Genomic DNA, 14,532 nt, shown 5'->3' with positions numbered 1-14,532 from the left:
AGGGCATCTGAGTCTTGGGGGTCCCCCAGGGAAAGGTTTGGGGAGACCAGAGAGTTTATCAGGTACTCAGAATCCTGATTGGTGGCAGCGAGATAAGATCCAAGCTGGTAATTAAGCTTGGAGGTTCATGCTAAGCATCCAGATTTTGGACGCTAAGGTCCAGACTTGGGACAGAGGCTTATTACACTAGCTCCTACTCTCTCTGGGTTTGCCAGCCTTCAACTCCTTCCCCTAAGAGAGTGACTACAGCCTACTTCCCTCAGCCTTTCCCAGCAGCAGCCCAGCTTTATACAGGCCCCACCTATTCCTGCACAGGTGAGTCCGTCCCTCTAATGAGAGCTTTCTTCTTGCCCTCCAATCTACTAGGTTATCTGGCCCATCTGGCTTCCATTAACCCCTCCCATTCCTGTGTGGACTGCACACCCGATCATAGCCACACAGAGAAATCAGATCTTATGATCTTTGACAAAAGCTAGCAGGGCCCCTCCATGGTGGATGAAATGGCAATATCTCCTATCTTACAAAAGATGACTGTTAGACATGGTAAAATGGAAAGGAGAAATGACCACTGGATGGCAACAGACATTAAATAGAGACTTTGAATTAGCACTGTACAAACCACACATCTATCTGTTGTGTTCCATGGTACTTTTTTGGGGGAGCGCCGGTGCAGGGAGTGGGGAGAGAGAGAGTGATTATAGGGTACCAAGCAAACACACACAGAATCTCTGAAGGTAGGATACACAACAAACTCACAGCAATGTAGTCAGTCAGTGAGGCGATGAGCTTGTTTCAGGTAAAAGGCTGTGATTTCACATTGACTCACTCCATGAGCTCTACAATCTGTGCATTTATTCCATGGAGCATGAATTCAAAATCAATTTGCGTTTCAATGTTCAGCGCCAGAATTAATCCAGTCGAATCAGTGTAACAGAATGCCCATTTAGTCCTGTAAACTGATATCGTTATGGACATTGGTACATTGTATACGCTACACAATAAGGATAAGTTGCAAAATACATGAATGTTTATATACGACGCTAAATGGTTGATGATTGACAGTTCTTGGCCTACATCTACCCTCACAGTAACCAACCAGAGCCAGGGAACAATCTGAACTATAGTATGGACCTAAATTCATGCCGGTGTCTCTCAATGGCATCACTGACTTTACTGCCCACAAGGATGAACTTTGCCTTATAATTTTTTCTTGCAGTTGATAAAGTTTCAATATTATAGACTTTGAGTATCAAAAGCTATTGTTCTGGCTACATGATGCTTTTTGTTACAGCCCCTTGTGCACTTCTAATTATTTGCAGAATATCTCCTTTAAGGCTGAAATTTTGTAGACTTGGTCTCCCAGCCCAAAGAGAAATACTGTAGAATGTTTTAAGCTAACTCATTCAGCCCCTTGTGAATTCTCCAAAAGAGATACAAACGTACTGTTCACGGGTTGGAAAAACAGACATGTACAGCACTTCTTAAGGGACCATTTAATTAGATAGAGTGGTGGGTGCATTAATCCCTCAGACAGAAAAGCATTATTGGCCAGATCCCAGCATCGCTAACCCCAAGAGTTCAAAAATCATGAGTCAGCCTTCCAACAGTCTTGAGATTGACTTAAAAATAATGACATCTTAAAAAAAAACACAATTTTTTTTATTTATCTTTGTCATAACCTTTGGGGTTCACATTTTCAAGCACTGCTCCACAACTCGCGGGGCTAAAAGGTTATTTTATTTTTCATGGATGCTGATATTCTCAGCTAATCACATGTCTTCCGAGGTTTAAGAAGAGCACCAAATATTGCAAGACTATCAGTGAAATTGTGAGCTAGCAACATTGGGATCCTCAGCTGGTGTAAACTAGCAGAGCTTTACTGAAGTCAGTGGAGCTACAGCGATTTATGCCTGCTGAGGATCTGGCCCATATTCTGCATAAAGGGGCCTGATCCTGTGAGATGCTGAACACCCTCTACTCCCTTAGAATCATAGAATATCAGGGTTGGAAGGGACCTCAGGAGGTCGTCTAGTCCAGCCCCCTGCTCAAAGCAGGACCAATCCTCAACTAAATCATCCCAGCCAGGGCTTTGTCAAGCCTGACCTTAAAAACCTCTAAGGAAGGAGATTCCACCACCTCCCTAGGTAACCCATTCCAGTGCTTCACCACCCTCCTAGTGAAAAAGTTTTTCCTAATATCCAACCTAAACCTCCCCCACTGCAACTTGAGACCTTAGTGGGCTGCATGTGTTTATTGGCACACTTGTAGATATATCAGATTAGTTCTCTGGAGTGTCTGCCCAAGGAAACAGCAGCTATGAAATATAGAGCTGAGCACATATGTATTGTTGGCTAAGCACTGACAAACAAGAATAAACTAGTTAGTAGCTGTCCTGGGTAGCAGGGTCGGCTCCAGGCACCAGCGAAGGATGCAGGTGCCTGGGGTGGCCAATAGAAAGGGGTAGTACTCCATTGGGGTGGCATGTCCAATCTGCGGCGAGAATTTGGCAGTGGGTCCTTCATCAACACAGTCTTTGGCGGCAATTCAGCAGCAAGCCCTTCACTCACTCTTGTCCTCTTCGGCGGCACTTCAATTGGTTTTCTTTCTTTCTTTCTTTCTTTCGTTTTCTCGACCGCTTGGGGCAGCAAAAAAGCTGGAGCTGGCCCTGCTGGGTAGGAAAAGTTTCCACCACCAACAATTAAGGGAATACAAGTGGCAAATGCTGACTTAATGGGAGACAAGTGGGGAAATCCACTGGTGTCCCTAGGAATCCCATATGAATCAAAAAGAGATATAGCCTTGTTAGTGAACTGGCATCAGTTTAAGCAATGAAAGGGTGGGATGAATTCATCTAGGGAAAACACATGCTGAAAATCAAGGAAAAACATGTTGGGCCAAATTCATCCTGGGTGTAAGTCCACTGAGTTCAGTGAGGTTACAGCAGGGATGAGTTTGGCCTATGGAGTCCCATGCTGCTCAAAGACACTCGTGCAATTCCTATGGAACTCCATGGGAGATTTCTCTCTCTCTGACAGTAGAAACTGGCCCTGTATCAAGAGAGAATGCTGAAAAACTACAGTAGGAACAGCTTAGCAAAGCGTGAGTAAGTAATGAATAAAACCCTCTGGAAAAAGCTATCACCACTAATGAATATTTTAAAAAAACCCTCAGTGTTTACAGGGAAGAGATCCAGCCAGCTGTTTAATGCCATCCCTGGCATATCCCAGATTTGAACAAATGCGTGTGTTGGGGGGAAGGGGAACAGACAATTTATTCCAACCACTCTTCCACTGGTGCAGAAATTCATTCGCCAATTCCTCAGTCCAGTACCCCTGGAACACAGAGGACCTAAAGCTTTATGAAAGGGGCAGCAGGGCACTCCTGTGTCATAGCACTCGTCTCACAAAGGTCCATCCCTTGTCAGAATGTCTTGGGCCAGCAGAACAATCCCTAGACGAGTGTTCTAGTGAGCATACATTCAGACAGCCTTGTGGCTGCTCTGATTTCTGCTGGAGCATGGTATGGCCCAGGATTAGAGAAGGCAGAAAGATAGAATAGAGCCACTTCTGTGCTTTTGTCAGCTGGGCAGGGAATGGGCTCACTACAATGGAGGATTGATCCCTCCAACTCTGAAGTATTAAAATATAAAATTAGGCACTTTTTAAATACCAAATTTTGTTAATTTGTTACCCCCCCCAAATTAATAGCATCTCCCATTGCAAGCATTAGACTCGATCTTGCAGCCCCTCACTCACCTGAGTCAGTTTGCTTGTTTTGGTTCACTGTCATACAATAAAAGCAGCAAAGAATCCTGTGGCACCTTATAGACTAACAGACGTTTTGGAGCATGAGCTTTCGTGGATGAATACCCACTTCGTTAGATGCATGCATCCGACGAAGTGGGTATTCACCCACAAAAGCTCATGCTCCAAAACGTCTGTTAGTCTATAAGGTGCCACAGGATTCTTTGCTGCTTTTACAGATCCAGACTAACACGGCTACCCCTCTGATACTGTAATACAATAGGTTAATTTTTAAAGTGTTCCCCATAAATTCATCATACAGGTCTGTGGTAAGTCATGGAGTTAAAGCCCCTGCATGTGTATTTTACAAAGTGTGGCTATACCCTAAAAAGTTGCTTGGTAACAACGCTACTGTGGAGTTTCCATATTTGTTGTGTCACACAGATTCTATATCAAACTCGCTTCATTTGCAAATAGAAAGGTGGTCCCTAACTGCCAGCCTCACAACTCAATCTGAGCTCTCTCAGTCAGGGTGGGTAACTTTCCTTTTATATATCACCAACAGTGGTGCGAACAGGTGGACAAAGGGAGAGATCAGAGCTCCAACAATCCTCAGCAAGTATAGAGTTCCTTGGGAATGACAGTCAGCTGGGGTAGATTAGAGCAGCCCCAGGCGACTCTAAGCTGTGGGCAGGACTAGTCAGTCAGGGAGCTCCCATATCCACTCCCTCTCTGCTGCATCCTGTGGAAGCAGCAAAGAGTCTGGGCCATTGTCTAGTTAGAGTGAAGTTCCCCAAGATCTTAAACGGCAGACAATAAAAAGACAGATCCATTCTCTCTCACACATGCCTTGCAAATTCAGCTATATATTTGCATTGGAGAGAGACTAGACACATTTCCCCCAACACTCCCAAGCAGATGTCCTGAAAAAGAATAAGGCACAGTGATAGCGTGAATCACCTTAACGGACCTCAGTTCAGATTTGACTGAGGCCATAAATTTGGTCATGCTGTAGGTTTGGTGCTTCCAATCTAGTCTCTACTGTACCTTTCTTCATGTAATAAAAGGCACCACACAGTCTGGTTGTCTCTGTTTTAAAGGGGACCTGCTAGCTCGAGCTGTTGCAGATCTGGATTCAAATGCATTTGGCTGACCTGAATAATGGGGAAGCTGCTCTCCCCCACATACAAATACAGCACCTAGTTGTAAAATACCTATCTTCAAACAATGCTCCCCTTTCACAGGTACTAGGATTAGACTCCCATTTCAGTATGTTTTATTTATGTAAGCTCCTGCTCTCCCAACCCACCAGGTTAACTGAGGGAGCAGCATACATTGATTTATCCTTAACATAGCAAAGGTCACCCTAACACAAGACCCTTGAGTGACAAGAATAACAGGTGAAGTGGAAGCTAGACTGAAGGCCAAACCCTAAAATCTGAATGACTCATTACTGAATGATTCCTTTTTGATAATTACAGGTCAGGTCCTGAGGTTCTTACTAAGGTTTTTACTCAGTCCTTAGTTAAATCCATCCCCTCTGTTGTGTGAGCTAAGAACCAATACTAGACTAAGACCTTTAGCATTTGGCCCGACAGCAGCAGCAGGAACATTTCCCAGGATCTGAGCATTAGCAAAATGAAATTATACTTGCTTCATTCACAAGACTTGAGAGTGGCCACCACAAGCCAACTCATTTTTAAGGATGGAAGGGCTTCTAACAGCACCATGGGATTCTTTCAGGCAGACTATTCCAGCCATCAAAAAGCTATTTGTTCATCTGAACTATTTCCCCCCAACCCCATTCCTGTGGCCACCACAACTCATGGAAGAGCCTCACATATAGCTTCAGCTGCTGAGTTTGTGTAGGGTTAGCACAAGTTCAGAGCGTACAGTAGAACCTCAAAGTAACGAACTGACAGATCAGCCTCATACCTCATTTAGAACCAGGCAGCAGCACAGACAAAAAATAAAGCAATACAGTACAGCACTGTGTTAAACGTAAACTACTAAAAAATAGAAGGAAAGTTTAAAAAAAGATTCGACAAGGTAAGGGAACTGTTTCTGTGCTTGTTTCATTTAAATTAAGATGGTTAAAAGCAGCATTTTTCTTTTACATAGTAAAGTTTCGAAGTTGTTTTAAGTCAATGTTCAATTGTAAACTTTTGAAAGAACATCATAACATTTTGAAAAGTTCTGGTCTTACTGTCCTAATTTAGGGTAAATATCCAATGAGTTGAGTGGAGGTAAAGGATCTCAGAACCATCACTACCTCACCACTTTCTGTTCCAGCTGCAAGGAGTGCTTCTCCGATCTGCCTTGGCTAATTAAAACAGTGAGCACTTCACACCTAATTGTGTTTTCAAAAATGCAGGTGCAACCTTCTCTCAGAGGAGAGGAAAGGAGAAAGAAGAGAAGAACCCTCAACTGCTATGAGTCACACTGCTTAATGCACTTCTAGATGTGCCCACACAACAGGGCTATGGGGACGATACATGACACTGGGTAGAGTAGACAGGCAGTTTGACTACAGTCAGGACTGCAGGAATGGACCCAAATAAATTCCAATCAAAACGATATAAAGGCACAAGGGCCCAGGCATGTCTACACCACAAAATTAAATCGACAACTTACATCAGCACACAGCCGCCACAGTAATTACATCGCTTGTGCGAGTCGACACTTCATTCCTGGTGTCGGCAGTGTGCGCCCTCACCAGGAACATGTGTATCAATTGTACTGTCAGTGCAGGGCATTTCAGGGGATGGCTCGTGAAAGCCAGTAACAGTTGGCGTAAACAACGCAGTGTGTACACCGACACTGCGTCGACCTAATTACATTGACCTTGACTCTTCGCCGCTCATGGAGGCAGAGTTATTAAGTTGGCATAAGGGGGCAGTTATGTCAGTGGGACTGAAATTTAAGTGTGGACATTTCCATAGCTGAGGTAAGCTGCCTTGCATCAACTGAACTTTGTAGTGTAGACCAGACCCCAATCTTTCCATTAATTATACAGAGAGATTTATAACAGCAGAAGGGACCATTGTGATCATCCACTCAAACTTCCTGCATAGCACAGGCCATAGGACTCCGCCCACAGATTCTGACATCAACCCAGCAACTTCTGGCTGAGCTGGTACAGTTCTTTTACAAATACATCCCACCTTGATTTAAAGCGATAAAGAATCAATCCCACCTTTTGGTGAGCGGTTCTAGTGGTTAATTACCCTGCATTGTTCAAGATATGTGCCTTGTTTCCAGTTTGAATTGGTCAAGCTTCAGATTCCAGCCATTGATCTTATTATGCCTTTGCCTGCTAGATTAAAAAACCCTCCTACATTAATCATACACATCTGCCATTCGCCGCATTCAAGAAAAACATGTTACTTAGACAACATAAATTTCTGCATTTACCTTTTTGCTTATTTAAAAATGGCAGTGAGGGGGAAGCCAAGGAACTTGTTTTCCCAGAGTCCTTGGATGACAGTTTACTTTGGTTAACAACTGTTGCTTCAAGTGGCTTCTTCTGAATTATTTTTTCCTTTCGTTCTTCAGTACCGATGGTAGAGGTTGGTGGCTCGACACTTACTTTGGGTGCTACAAAAGAGCATTTCAGATAGGAAGCAGACTCAGCTAGATTTTCCCTGTTCATCCTACTCTCTGTTGTCTTACTTACTTCAAAGTCAGAAGCATCAGTTTTCGAACTACTCTCTTCCTGGATTATGTCCATGATTATTGGTTTCATGAGAGGAGAATCTTGCTCCCTCTTGGGACTTTCTTCGGAAGCTGAAGAGGCATCGCATGACTCGATAATCAGTTCGCTGTCGAGTTCAGCTTCACGCTCTTCCCTCAGGATGCTGTACTGTATTGAAGGAGAAGCAGGCGAAGGGGGAGGCCCTCTGATATGACTGAAGGTCATGTAGCTGGAGTGTAGCACCTCTTCAGCAGCTAGCGGGTCTTCTGAGACCAGCTCTATCTCAGAGTCGCCAGACTCGGCACTGCTGACTTCATTATCTAAAGGGGATGAAACAGCTGGACGCCCTGGCTTGCTTTTCTGATCTTGTTTTTCTGTATAAAGGCCTGGCGAACGCTGGACTTCAGAGGTTTCAAAGGAAAAGCCCTTTGCTTCTTTAATGGCACCGATGAGCTCATCCTCTGACAGGCTGCATTTATCTTGAGATTCTGAGCCAGATGGTTCTGTTATCCCATGCAGAGAGAGAGAGAGAGAGAGAGAGAAAGAAAACACAACGTTGTTAACAAAGATAATTTCTGATTGCTTTAAATCACTGTCTGTTGTCTAATCAAACACAGATTCAGCTAGCAGGACTGGTTACACAAGCAGGCAACATTACCTTTAATAATAAACAATTATATCTAGCTCTGAGATCTATGGATGGAAAGAGGGACATAAATGTGCTTTACAAGCAGGTCAGTGTCATCGTGTGCGCATGGTCTTCCGGCAACCTAAGATTAGCTATTTTTTAAATGGGAAAATTATCAAAATAAAAATGACAGACATAAATATACACTCGGGGTGTGCACGTGCAGGGGCATGCATAAACTCACGCACACACAGAGTAAGTATTTCGGAAACATTTTATTGAATTTATAAAGGAAAAAATTCTTAGCAGTCTCTTGGCAATGAACGTCCCTTTCAGTGTTTTGTATGCAACATGCAATATTCTTTTTAATAAGGCAATATTCTCACTCACACTGCAATTCATACTTGGGATTGAATTTTGAGTACCATGGATTAGAAAGACGCAAATCCAATGTGAGCTGCTTGTCAAGTATGCTGTGTGCATCATGAACAAGGTAACAATGGAAATTAACCTTATTCCATTTTTACTCAAGCAAAGACCCACTGAAGCCAATGAGGGCTGTCTTGGGTAAAGGCTCAGCGAAATCTGAGGAAAAATCTCATGATTTGGACTGACATAATTTGATCTGTATCAGAGGGGTAGCCGTGTTAGTCTGGATCTGTAAAAAGCAACAAGAGAGTCCTGTGGCACCTTTAAGACTAACGGATGTATTGGAGCATAAGCTTTCGTGGGTGAATACCCACTTCGTCAGACTCATGTAATGGAAATTTCCAGAGGCAGGTATAAATATGCAGGCAAGAATCAGTCTGGAATAATTTGACCTGTTATATTTAAACCCTTTTTAATATTTATATTGGTCACTCTCCATCTGGATACAAAGGAACAAGCCTCCTGTTGACCACACCGGGAGTTTTGGGGGTATGAGGAATGCAGAATCAGGTCCCTCCCGATCTACTAAATTTGGATAATGAATAATCATCTGTTCTGGGGTCCCAGATGAAGGACCATATTCTATAACAGCTACTTGGATTTATGTAATTATAAAACAGCAAATATATATGCATGTCTGAATTCTAGGAATGTCTGATCACATCACCTCTTATTAAGGTTGCCCGACACTTCCCATTATAAGACTCTTGTTTTCAGTTGACTGTAATTTTGCCTAACTTTGACCATTTGGGCTAAAATATTCCATGCTAGGTGTCTGCGTCAAGCTGATTTTTTTTTTTAATGTTTCAGTTACAATGGTTCAGCTGTTTCAGAGAACAAGTCTAGGGAAAATATGTTGTTTTGCCCAAGTTAAAAAAATATTCTTTTCTTTGTGAAGCACTACTGCCTCCATGCTTTGGAGCAGGGACTTCAAATTTGACAGGGAGTAGCGTTTGTGTCAGGGATGTGCCTTTTGTTGTTCTGGTGAAAAATCTGCCCAACTGTGGTCAGGTTCTAAGCCTTTGAAAAAAAACCTCAGTTCACACATGCGCTATAGAAACTTCTTAGAATTTAGCAGCTAAAGACTCTGAAGATTCTGTCCTCACCGAGCATGTTCCAGCCCCTCACAGCTCCGAGAGCTAACCAGACCATAAATGTGCTATCCCCACACAGCAGCTGAGCTTAGTCTGGCCCAGATGTAAAGCGAGACGTTCCATGTGATGGCTGCTCCCAGGTGCTTAGGGCCAGAGTAGGGCCAGGCACTGGAACCGAGAGCAAGGAGAGTCTCTTCTATGCTCTCACAGTGACCGTTCTGCTGGCATCCAGGCCTGACTTGAAGGCAGAGGGGACAAGAGTCAGACTGGTGTAGGGGGGACAAGGAGCCTAGTGAAACTGGGATGGGGCGGATTGGGAAAGAAACAGAGCTGGAGAAAGATGGAAAGGGATAGAATAAGTGTGACAGGGACTGGAAGTCGAGGGAGAGGAGGCCATGGCTCCCAGTCTCCTTGCCCAGGTAGTCAAGGGGGGAGACTGGGAGATAGTAAAGGAAATGAGGGACTTGGAACCACTTGGCAGAGGGGGAACTGAGATTGGATGAGGAGTGGGGGGAGAATGAAACTGACTAGACAAGGGGACTGGGAACAAGGCACTGGGCAGGATGGAGAACTGGGACTGGCTGGGGAAGAAGACTGGGAGGCAGGGGAGACTGGGACTCAAACATGGAGAAGGTGACTAGGATGGGCTGGGGAAGGCAACTGACATTGTGAAGAGAAGCCTGAGTAGTGGAGACTGGGTTTGCATAGGCAGTTATAACGGGCCTGGGATGAGGAGCCAGGAGTGGGGAAGAGATGGGACTGGGTCAGGGACAGGTTGGAGAGGACAAGGCAGAAGATCAAGCTTGGGGAGGGGAGAAAACAGGCAGAGGGATCTCTGGCCACCAGAGCACACTCCCTTTCAGAGCCTGGATTAGAATCCAAGATTCCTGAGTCTCAGCATTCCTCTACTGTCAGCAAATATCTGTGAAACCCTCTGGCAAAGTGTGCATCCTATCCCTCTCTAGTGCTGATTCCCACAGTGGATGATAACCTACTACAGCTATCAATTACCCCCTTAGCTGAAGTGGCAGAGGTCTTTGTGGTGGATCTAAATGTTACAACTCTGTTGAAGAATCAGGTGGATGTCAAGATGCCACCTGATGGCATTTCTGTGTTTTGTGAAAGGGGATAACACCACAACACCCCTGGGAAGTGAGAGGAAGACTCACGTTTGTGAAGCACCCACATATGATAGCGATGAGCACCACTGAAAGACTCATGAGGAAAGTACTAATTCTGCTCTAGAGAAAGGGTTGAATAGTGTGCAGTGAATAAGACCTGGGGCCACACATTCGGGAGGAGTCTAAAACAAAATATTAGACAGCCGCTCACTAAGTGAGTGCCATCCATCCTGTGGCACTCAATGAGGCAGGGGTCCTGTGGAACAAATAGCATGTGAGCCCGCACGTGGGGGCTGAATTAAGGTTGCAAAGGCAACCATCATTCTGGCATTGCCTAACGTCTGAGTGCTTAATTTTGCAACCTTAATAATGTTCTTTTAACACAGGGTTGGTTTTGGTGTCTAATAGATTATATCTACTGTATTTAATTATCTCCCACTTTTTTACCTTTTGTACATTGCAAGCTCTCTGAATTGGGGGCTGAGTCTACATCTGCCCGGCATCTAGCATGAGGCATTGACCCTGATTGGGACTGTGTGTGCTCCCACAGGTAGATATGTAACAATGACAGTACATTGAACTAAGGATGGAGAGCTGTCACTCCTCAGAGACCCTTAAGCCAATCCCACTTCATCTCCTCCCACCCTCACCCTCGGGTAGGGCCCCGTTCAGCTGAGCATCCCTATTCAGCAGAGCACTTAAGCATGTTCTTAAGTGCTTTGCTAATTCACAGCCTGAATCTCTTATCTTTCAGCATCTTCCTAGGTATAATTTGTTAACCATATGTTAACAAATTATACCTATAGAGGGATGGACAAGATCAGATAAAAGAAGACCTGACCCAACCTTTCACCCAAAACAGACAAAATTTGAAGCAAAACAAGTTTGGTTGATTGTTTAACAAAATATGAGGTCTTCATTTCCTGGTTCCCAGTGGAAAGAGAAGTGCCAAGATACTGCAAGGAAGACTGTTCTTCTGGTTGGTCTTCTGTGATCAGTTAGAGGCAAAAAGATACCAGAAATTTCATTGGTGTGAGCGAGACCCCCTCCCTAAGGCTTCACATCTGTTCTGCTTTTCCATAGATAAAGAGTAAACAGACCCCTTCAGTCCTGCAAGCTTTTATATTAGATGAAGGAAACTAACACAGAAATTAAGAATAAATGTAAAGGATCCAAGAGATCATGGTGGCTGAAACTTGCTGTAGAAACAGCAGTCATCTTGAGCTAATTCATAGCAAGTGCCCTTCACTTCACTCTTAAAGAGGCAGCACAATGGAAAACAGTCTCATAGCTACATACGCCATGCCACTCAGTGCTGCAGATTCAACAGATTCCGGTAAACCATGTGTGGTTTCAGGTGTGTCATAAACAGATAGTTAAGGTTTAATGTCTCTTTTACCTATAAAGGGTTAACAAGCTCAGTGAACCTGGCTGACACCTGACCAGAGGACCAATTGGGGGACAAGATACTTTCAAATCTTGGTGGAGGGAAGTCTTTGTTTGTGCTCTTTGGGTTGTTCTTTGTTCTCTCTTGGGATTAAGAGGAGCCAGACATGCAACCAGGTTTCCCCAATCTTTCTGAAACAGTCTCTCATGTTCTAACTAGTAAGTACTAGATAGAAGGTGAATTAGTCTTTATATTTGTTTTCTTGATTTGCAAATGTGTATTTTGCTGGAAGGATATTTTACCTCTGTTTGCTGTAACTTATACTTAGGCTAGGGGGGAGGGAGTCCCTCTGGTCTATGTAAAGCTGAGACCCTGTAAACATTTTTCCATCTTAATTTTACAGAGATAATTTTTATTTTTTCTTTCTTTAATTAAAAGCGTTTCTTTTTAAGAACCTGATTGATTTTTTTTTTATTCTTGTGTAAGACCCAAGGGGAGTGGGTCTGAACTCACCAGGGAAAGTCTGGGAGCGGGAAGGGGGAGGAAAAGGTTAATTCCTCTCTGTTTTAGGATCCAAGGAGTTTGGATCAGTGTCTCTCTCAGGGAAAGTCTGGGAGGGGGAGAGAAGGGGGGAAAGGTTAGTTCCTTTCTGTTTTAGGATCCAAGGAGTTTGGATCAGTGTATATCTCAGGGTTCCCCAGGGAAAGTTTTTGGGGGACAGAAAGTGTACCAAACACTACATTTTGGTTGGTGGCAGCATTAGCAGATCTAAGCTAGGAATTAAGTGTAGACGGGTGCATGCAGGTCCCCACTTTCTGGACACTAAAGTTCAAAATGGGAAGGAGACCTTGACAGAGTGCTTTTCCAGAATTGACATCTGAACCTTTAGAAATTGGCCCAGTGACAATTGGCTCTGGCTCACTCTATCCAGAGGTGAAACGGAACCAGAAAGAGGGCACATTTCCCCACTGAGCATAGGGAGAACTTAGCCAGCTTCTACATCATTCTTGCAGCCCCCAGCATATAGGGCAGGGAAGGGGTGTTCTCAGAGTGCCCAATGCTCCTGCAAACCTCTGTTGGTGGATGACATCCTGGAGACCACTGAGGGCTGCTCTAACCTATTCAAGGGCTGTATAAAAAAGCCCGAGGATCATGCTTCCCCATCTTGCGGTGCCCAGCAGAAATTAAGCACGGTAGAGAATCTAACCCAGTATTTTGCTCCTAGTTATCTGCATGCAATTTAATGTGATGGTTGCTCACATAGAAATATATATTCCTCTTCATCAACAGACAAAGCACAGAGGCCCGTTCATTCTGTGAGACCTATAGCACTGTAAACTGGGGGTGAGTCTGAGCTGTGCTGCTCTTCTCTCTCCAGCTTACAACAAGTGAATGCTTGTGGGCCTGTCAGATGAATCACCTGCTGACCTCCTTCCCTGCTCACAATGGCTGAGTGACAGGAGCGGTGTATTATCTCTTGACCACACAGCACTGGGTGGTAGGATATGAACAACAGCGTATTGCTCTTCTGTTATCTAGGCTCCAAACCTGCTTTAGTTAGGAAGCCATGGTCTTACTGCATATCTGCAGCTTCTGGCTTTTAGAGAGCACCATCCTCAGCAAAACTGACAGAGAAACAATGGAAGCTTTGATTGGGAATTCAGACAGAAGTAGGGTCAGGGCCAGCTCCAGCTCCAGGGCTTTTGCCGCCCCAAGCAGCAAAAAAAAAAAAAGCTGCAATCGCGATCTGCTCTACCACTGCTGCTTCAGCCTTCGGTGGCAATTCGGCGGCAATTCCTTTGCTCCGAGAGGGAGTGCGGGACCCGCCGCCAAATTGCCGCCAAAGAGCTGGATGTGCCGCCCCTCTCCATTGGCCGCCCCCCAAGCGCCTGCTTGCTGGGCTGGTGTCTGGAGCCAGACCTGAGCAGGGTAAGTTAGGCTTGGATCATTTTGATTTTAATCAGTAAATGTCAATCATCTATTTTCTCCTCCACACATAGAAACAGCACTCTCACCCTTCAATGCCTCCTTTTCATTACTAGAAGGGGAGGATCTCACCTCCCTTTTGTTGAACACTCTTGACACAGCAAAATGTGCAGGGTCCTGCTGCATGAGGGGACAGGATTTTCTGACCCAATGGAGGACAATGGCAACCATGTGGTGCATCACAGCATACAGATTTTCAGAGGATCTCTGTGCAGGGCCGCAGGCAATGGAATAGGGGGCAGAAGTCGGCCAGGAAAAGCGTGGAAGCAGAGCCAGCAGCTCCACAGCCGAAGCGATCCACCAGCCAATCTTTTCCTCCTCTTCCATGGAACTTTCTAGAGCATAGCCTAGTCATTTAAACTGTACCAGGGACAAGATTTGGCCCCAAACAGGGAAAGCCAGGAAAGCAATTCTAGGCATTTCAGTGAATACGTGTGTGAACATGCAGAG

The 14,532-nt window shown here is 44.6% G+C and overlaps 1 protein-coding gene across 3 annotated transcripts in view; it reads right to left on the bottom strand.

Moving 5' to 3' along the window:
- RTN1 (reticulon 1) overlaps positions 1-14,532 on the bottom strand; it is a 215,328-nt gene that overhangs the window by 74,599 nt on the left and 126,197 nt on the right. Inside the window, exon 3 of one of the 3 annotated variants that reach the window (XM_075065762.1) lies at positions 7,158-7,940. The exons of the other annotated variants lie outside the window; for them this stretch is intronic. Within the exon in view, the coding sequence (XP_074921863.1) occupies positions 7,158-7,940 (783 nt within the window). The remainder of the gene's footprint in view (positions 1-7,157; positions 7,941-14,532) is intronic. 3 annotated transcript variants of the gene reach the window in all.

This window comes from Chelonoidis abingdonii, chromosome 4, assembly GCF_003597395.2.
Source record: "Chelonoidis abingdonii isolate Lonesome George chromosome 4, CheloAbing_2.0, whole genome shotgun sequence".
In the NCBI taxonomy this organism is placed as follows: domain Eukaryota; kingdom Metazoa; phylum Chordata; order Testudines; family Testudinidae; genus Chelonoidis; species Chelonoidis abingdonii.
This window is presented reverse-complemented; position numbering and strand designations above follow the sequence as displayed.